This window comes from Saccoglossus kowalevskii, chromosome 5 (genome assembly GCF_978046115.1).
Source record: "Saccoglossus kowalevskii chromosome 5, keSacKowa6.1, whole genome shotgun sequence".
Taxonomy (NCBI): Eukaryota; Metazoa; Hemichordata; class Enteropneusta; family Harrimaniidae; genus Saccoglossus; species Saccoglossus kowalevskii.
This window is the reverse complement of record NC_140645.1, coordinates 32,604,110-32,611,901: the sequence shown is the minus strand read 5'-3', so window position 1 is coordinate 32,611,901 and position 7,792 is coordinate 32,604,110. Positions and strand designations below refer to the sequence as shown.

Genomic DNA, 7,792 nt, shown 5'->3' with positions numbered 1-7,792 from the left:
TACGAGACGCAGCGTAGCGTATTTTCGAGATCATTAATTTGAAAATGGAACATTGGAAAAATTTTCCTCGCACTGTCATACCGTGGCAGAGACTTAGTTGTTTGTCAACTATGGCATCTAAACTTTGGCACCGTTTTGCCAGATTAGCGTCCTCATTGGCCTTCGTCAATTTTGTGTGACATGGTCGGCACTGGCTTTTGTGTGATGTCGTCTACCGCCTTAGTAAATCGTGTGGATCAATAATAACGACTGGAATTGCATACGGATAAGAACGCAGAAATATATGTGCAATAATTCTCGTTTACTTGATTATAAATGTCAGTCTACTTGGGTTATTCAATAGTGATATTAATTGACATGTACCATACAGGTCAATTGGTGTATTTAATGTGAATATTGCTGGTTTAATTGGGTGCAAAGGTCACACCGATCAGATCAGTCAATGTTCGATGAAGGGTTTGAAGGACCTTCTATATATTCACATGCAAATGCATTATGCTACATCACGACATCAAGTGCTATAGTAAAATCTTTGTTGGTAAAATAAGCAAAAAAATGTGAGACATTAGTTCTCTTCTGCGATTAAATAGTATTTAAATAGCAATTATTTTGTTGTTGCTTTTCGGTAATAAAATTTGCATTGTGATATAAACTACAACTCACATACTTATTACATATCATGCATACTATTAGTAGCATCACCATTATAACATGTCATTCTTCATATTTCAATATCTTTCTTTAATCGAAAGTGAGTGGTCATATCAGCACTGCTGTGTAAAACACAGTTCTAAACGTTACTGCCTACTACTTATAATGGCAATCAATGTTTGTGATCGCATGTCACTAGTCATGTTAAGTTGAAATGGCTTAGACGTTAGTATTTACGATGTAATAGTTTGCGAATAACAACGTTGAGTGTAAGAAAAAAATTTTACCGCATGGAGTTGTCACGTATCACGAAGAAGTTGCGAAATTTACACTGTATTTTATGTGTCCAACCACGAGTTGTCATCAATGCTTGCCTTGCTTTCAAACAACCAATAAAATTCGTTTTAATATATTTTTTGTTTTCAAATATAAAACCTGAATACGATATACTCAATTTAACTGACGGACACGGTTAGGTCTTGATATGAGATGAGACACAATGTTAACATTTATCATTAACCTGTGATTGGTTTAGCAATCATTGACAAATGTCCTATCCTACCTTTGAAAATCACAATGTGACGCTCTTCGTGCTTAAAACGTCGGAAATGTCACGTAGTTATGTGGAGTCTCTACGATACCTCCACGAAGGTTCAAAGGTAATATATGCTTATTAGTTGTGTCATGTATATACATGGCTCTGTGTCGTACATAAGGTGGTGCTGTAACATCTGCAGTGTGTATTATTGTGTGTATTTATGTAAAAAAATCGACGTTTTATACATTCACACTTTTTTCTTTTTCTCGTGAAAGAATGTGTGCGAAATTGCCCCTTCAATTTTCTCATTTTAAGCTGGGTAATGAAAAATACTGTGGGGGCTGAGAACATCCGAACAGTATCGTTCTTGAATAGGTCAGAGGTGATTATTCTGAAAACAAAAATTGTAGATGAAATATGCCTAACGGGTGTACTGTGAATTACAAACATGTCCAACTCCAACCTATGGTGACGCCTACTGCTAGGATAACTATCCAATGTACCATCGTTTATTATACATGCAACATTTATTCAATATTTACATAAAGACATCATTCCATGTCATTCCACATTGATGCAACAAAGATACACGTTAGACGTTAGGTCTACATACTCATACAAGAATTATAATGGAGTGATCCAAGTTCAGCATGATGAGATGAGATGCTTTCATTGGCGTAATACTGGCCCTGTAATCACGACGACACCGAAGCGGTCTAAGCTCAGCGTGATTATCTGGACACGCTTATAGAATTTTATATCTCACCTACGAATTCAATTTCTAATCAAATTTACAATGACGCATACGAATGAGACACTTTCAACGACGTATTATTTCCCAGCCAATCAATGATCAATTCACCACCCGGCCGTTAAAGTGAGTTGTAAACCGCAGTTTGGACGTTAGCTGTAGTAACCATAAATCTGACGTAGTTGTTCACCAAAACACGGAAAAAAAAATAGATGAACGAATAAGGTTGAACGTTAATTATTGCCGATGTTTATTATTTTATTTCCTATTTTGGCTGCTTTTAAATGATACACTCGCATTCCAAATATATCGTTATTGAACATAAATTCATACTTATTTAAATCATCATCATGAATGTAACATCTGTGGCGTTTACATGAGCCGTCTTACCCAGTCTACCATCTTGAAAGGTGTCTGACTCTGTGTGTGGTAGTGCGTTTATTTTTTTGGCATCGGTGATAGTACAAACCGATAACAACCAAAAAACATACATTTCATCTCTAGTATTGTACTGATCCACAGTCTTTCTATATACTTGGAGCAGACATCCGTGTTTTTTCACCGCATGCATACCGTCACAGTGAAAACAAAGGCAGACCACTTTCACAAAACTCTAATTTGGGATAGTTGCTCAGACTCCTCCGAACAGGGTAACAATATTATCTCTACATATATAAATTTAGTTGCTAAGGATTATTTCAAAGTTGAGTTTGTGCTGTTTCTTCGACTTTAGCTGTTTTCACCGGCTCGTCAAGTGAGCATCTACAGCCGGTCACGTAATAGCCACAGAATAACAAAGAACGTTTTGCTCTAGCTGTCAAGCCAGTCTAGGTGTCATGCAAATATCTTTGACCCTTATTTTAAGATTTTGAGACATGTAATGTAGGTGGTATTGAACTAGTGATAGATATATTGTTTCACGTAAGTTATACCTACACATGCATACTCAAACGGGTCCGGCTTATAATAGATAATAGATATTTTGTAGACTTGTTTTTGTTTGGGCACTGGGGACATCCATGGAACACATTATAAATTCAAGTAAACGTTGACTAGATTCAATTCAACAAAACGAGGTAACAATTCGTTTTATCTTTAGTATAGTCACGGTGTATAATGTCATTCTTTTGCATTGAGTTTTGCAATGTCTAAATATTTGTTATTTTGTGTTCAATATTTGTATTCTACGATTAGGGATGTAATTTAGTTTTCTGTGCTTTGATATAAAATATTATCATTGTATATATACATGTATGTATTGCATGTATACATGTTTGAAATGGCTTAAATAACTGTCTATTTACAATTTGTGTATTGCTAGGTTTACATGACAGCATTTTATCTGAGCACAAGTTTGGCTCCAATAAAACCTCGGGGTTTAACTCCTATAGTGTTGGACCCGACATGGCACCGACCATGTATACGCATGCGCCCAACTATCGGAGCCGAAATCACGCCCTCACCCTTTTTCATCAAGGAACATATCGTTTCAGCTATGGCGGAGACAACATCGTTTGTAATTTCACGTAATTTCTGGTTTGACAAAGAGGTACGCGCCCTAATATCTATTTGAGTAAAGAATTACAAGGAAGGATTGATAGCTCAACGGGAAACAGAAAAATGGCGTACGAATTTGTGCGACAAAAACTTGAAAGGACGACTGAACAGATGCAATGGAAATTGAAGAACACAGAAGATAAAATTGTAGAATCGGTTACGATAGGCGACGTGTTCCTAATAGTTTTTTGTAACTGTTACACATATCACAACAGTTGAATAATTACAATATGGTAATTTTGCATTACAATAACTTAAGCGAATAGGCTGTAACACATTTAGCGTATTTTAGCTGCTGTGTATCTTGTTTATTCGAGCATGGTTCGAGATACCTAACTTATAACACCAGTGTATTGTCTCAGACTCATGACTGTTTTTCCCTGCTCAACAGTATCATACTATGTAAAGAAACAACACAAGCATGACACCAAAATCGTTTTCAGTCATGTTGTTTTCATGCCAAGTATTCTAGGGCACAACATTGATTCATTTTACAATAATAATATTACGCAGAATCCGACTCGAGGGTGATCAGTTTACTAATATGTGGTGACGATGACGTAACCAAAGTGAATGAACTATTGTGTTGTTGATTTTTATTATGGACTGTCACATACCCTAGAGTTTCGAATATGTCGTCATGACAGTTATTTTGAACAATGCGTGTTTGATTGAAGGGTAAACTGTATCTCCATGCGACTTCATTGCCTGGTTTTGATTTCTGGCTTGACAGAATCTTGTCAATCTCATCTGTAGCTGACACGCCTATAAAAGCGTACATTTGCAGAACTACATGACGTGGTCTTGAAGTCAGGTCCTCGTACCGCACGATCATATAGTGTTTCTTCAACCACTCTGACCCGTTGCGAACTGCGTCTATGTTAGTTTTTAACCATATACAATAGTTTTTACTAGCGTCATTGATTTTTTGCGCGCTTTTCCCCAGTTTTTCCCACGCGTCCAAGTGCTCAAAGTTTATTCTCGAGTTGATCATTGCCCGAGGATCTCTTACAATTTGGATGACTTTCACATCATACTTCTTTAACGTTTCCAGACCTTTGGAAATATCATTTATCCGCACAGTCTTCACCACACGATGGGCCTTTGTCATGCATATTTCAGATATTCGTTTGGCATTAAACTGAGGGCCTTCAAGGTGGGCAAGACCATTAAATGATTTATATATCTTTGTATCGTTTATAAAACGTAACAGTTCAGGATATATTGTATAATTACACTCAAAAAATCCCTCAATAATTTCGTAGAACGGTTTTTGGAGTTTCTCGATATTTGCTGCACTGTCATTATACACATTGTAATGTCGTAAAGCGAGTTCCGGTTCGTATAGGTACATAATGTCAGGATGGTTGGAAAAATAACGACCGGTCAAAGATGATCCTGTACGCATTCTAGCATTAATTAGCACGTGAATTGGTTTGACCTGCTTAATTGCAGTCATCCTAATATTCTGGGAGGCAGGTATTTCATTATTCTTGGATACGGTCATCGGAATATCTTTGGATGATAAATAGCTCCAATCAAGGCACTGCATAACCAATGTTGTTAGTATGGACAGCACTATTAAAACAGCAAACCAAAACGTCAACCGTCGTCTCATGACTTTTTAGTTTAAACACTAAAATGAAAAAAAAAATATCACTAAAATCAATGAACATCAGGGTGGTAGATTTTGAAACGTCGGTTGGTGAAAAGCATTTATAAGATCGAGATAAAACATTATCATTTTAAACAAGTCAGACACTCATTTCTACTCATATTTTGATACATAGGAACCCAACACACAACTATATATGTATATATATTAGGTATGATGATTTTACTTACAGAAGATGTGGAATGGTTATTACAAATGTATGGCAAGCCAATATAACGTAATTTATACTCCACTTAAATATAGCGTTTGAGATCTACCTAATCGTCTTTTTTATCTTGCTGATATATGAAATAAAGTAATAACAATGGCCGGGAAATCATGTTCGGATGTGATACATTGGCGACGCTGTCATTTGTTGAGTTTTCCTAATCATATCAATTGTATCTTTCTTTCCCATATATTAGTATATTGTTTGAACCTTCTTACATATGACGCAGTTTGTGTAATAGATCGAATGTGACAGTTATTTTATATACTCAAGATAGCCGAGCAATATAATCTTTGAATTTGTGTCATTTTTGAAGAGCTTATGGTATTTTAGTAAATAATTGTCATGCAAAACGTTCTCAACGAAATAACATTACATAACCTGTGTAATTCACCAATATCAAGAAGATGTTATATGCAAAACACACTTTATACTGTCATAATTTATGCCATTAATGCGCTGGGAGACTGACAGGGGTCGTCTTTCACGGGAGAGTATGCAAAATATTTCAGCTGATTTCATATATATAGAGACGTAAATATGAATACAAATAGAATTTCATGATTATTCATGTTAAACGTAAAGTTAATTCTCTCAAAATATTTACTACTATTAGAGAATTGAAAGTATAACTATATTCAGAATAAAATAGAAATGGTGCCAACAATTACAACAATTTGTACTAAAATTAGGGAAATGTAGGCATCGTCACAAAATGAACAAAAATATGAAAACCAAAGAAATCTGCCATGAGAGTATAAACGTTAGTGGCAGATTTTGTAAGTAGTTAAAATCACAAGTCGTCAGGCGATAATGACAATTTGTAAGGAGACGAGGGTGAACAAATCAGTATCAAATGCAAAGTTTTCAGTTGCATAATTTGGTGGGATGATTTAGTACCAATACAATAAAAAACATGCAAAAAAACAATCACGCTTTGAATCGTACCTTACTCACACAGAGTTGATGAAGCCTCAGTTGATTCTGCTGATGTGGCTATCTGATGTCACATCGCGTGCTTTTTCATCTTGTTTATGACGCTTAGATTCGTCTCACTAGTCTTTTAGCATTCTCTACTGGGTGGTCACAGTTATGATTGACAGAATGACACAGTATGACGTGTGCGGTTGTGCTATGTTGTGTGCGTACTGCAAGTATAACCATGAACATTTCTGTTTAGAATACTTTTAATGAGGATTTGGATTATATCACATTTTAAGTCCTACTTTAAGTTACTAAACTGTAATTTGTTTTTAGTAAATATTCTGTTGAAATCATGTATATCTTTTATTCTAAAGAGGGGACAGTCCATTCGATTTGATGGAATGTTTACCTAATAGTAGGATTTGAAGGCAGCTGTGTATAAATTACTACACTGAATTAACTGAAAACTATGCGTTAGAAACATATGCTGAATTTGATGTGCCATTATCTAAACCAGTGTTAACACCTTAGCTACTATTTCGACATTGGCTGTTAATAATATTGATTTAGGTAACTGGTAAGCAGACGCCCAAAACGAGTACAGAATGGCTAGACTTTCGTTTATATTACTTGCTGGTATATGTATGATGTGTCTTTACTTGCAATACAGCGATTCAGCTCACAACTAACTCTGTGACGGCCACGTCACATGTTCTATTCAAACAGTGTGACATTTAAAAAGATGGTAGTAAAACAATTATTCTGTATTTGCAAATAACAGATAATATGGTTCAAAATACAAATAAAGTGCGGTGAGTTCTCTTCGTACAAAATAGAGAGACTAAATACCGACCCCATGTTTCAGTGTGATTGGGTTCGCTATAATATACTACAGCTGTTTACAATAATACTGGTAGTCACGCAATGTTTCAAAACAACATTTCTAATCTTTAGATTTACGTACAATCAGCTATATCGGAAGCCGGTTCACGCTGATTGTAGATTTGAATCTAAAATACATACAGTTGTACGAGCTACTGATTTTCATTTTTGTTGGTATAAATCTTGTTTTTGAATGCATATTTGTAGTTGCCTTGGTTTATATCAAAATCATATAATTGCCAGTTCATATTATAAGTATCTCTTGTTTCAGTCAGTGCATATTATAAGTATCTCTTGTTTTTGTCAATGCATATTATAATTATCTCTTGTTTTTGTCAATGCATATTATAAGTATCTCTTGTTTTTGTCAGTGCATAACATAAGTATATTATGTTTTAGTTAGTGCATATTATAAGTATCTCTTGTTTTATTCAGTACATATTGTAAGTATATATTGTTTTATTCAGTGCATATTATAAGTTTCTCTTGTTTTAGTCAGTGCATTTTGTATGTAACTCTTGTTTTTTTTCAGTGTATATTATAAGAATATTTTGATTTTGTCAGTGCATATTAAAAGTATCTCTAGTTTTTGTCAACCTTATTATA

At 35.0% G+C, this 7,792-nt stretch overlaps 1 protein-coding gene across 1 annotated transcript; it reads right to left on the bottom strand.

The window, feature by feature from the left end:
- Positions 1 to 4,002: 4,002 nt before the first annotated feature.
- Positions 4,003 to 5,115, bottom strand: LOC102808250 (carbohydrate sulfotransferase 3-like). Its single transcript, XM_006824490.2, has one exon. The coding sequence runs from the start codon at positions 5,113 to 5,115 to the stop codon at positions 4,003 to 4,005; it is 1,113 nt and encodes a 370-aa protein (XP_006824553.2).
- Positions 5,116 to 7,792: the final 2,677 nt, after the last annotated feature.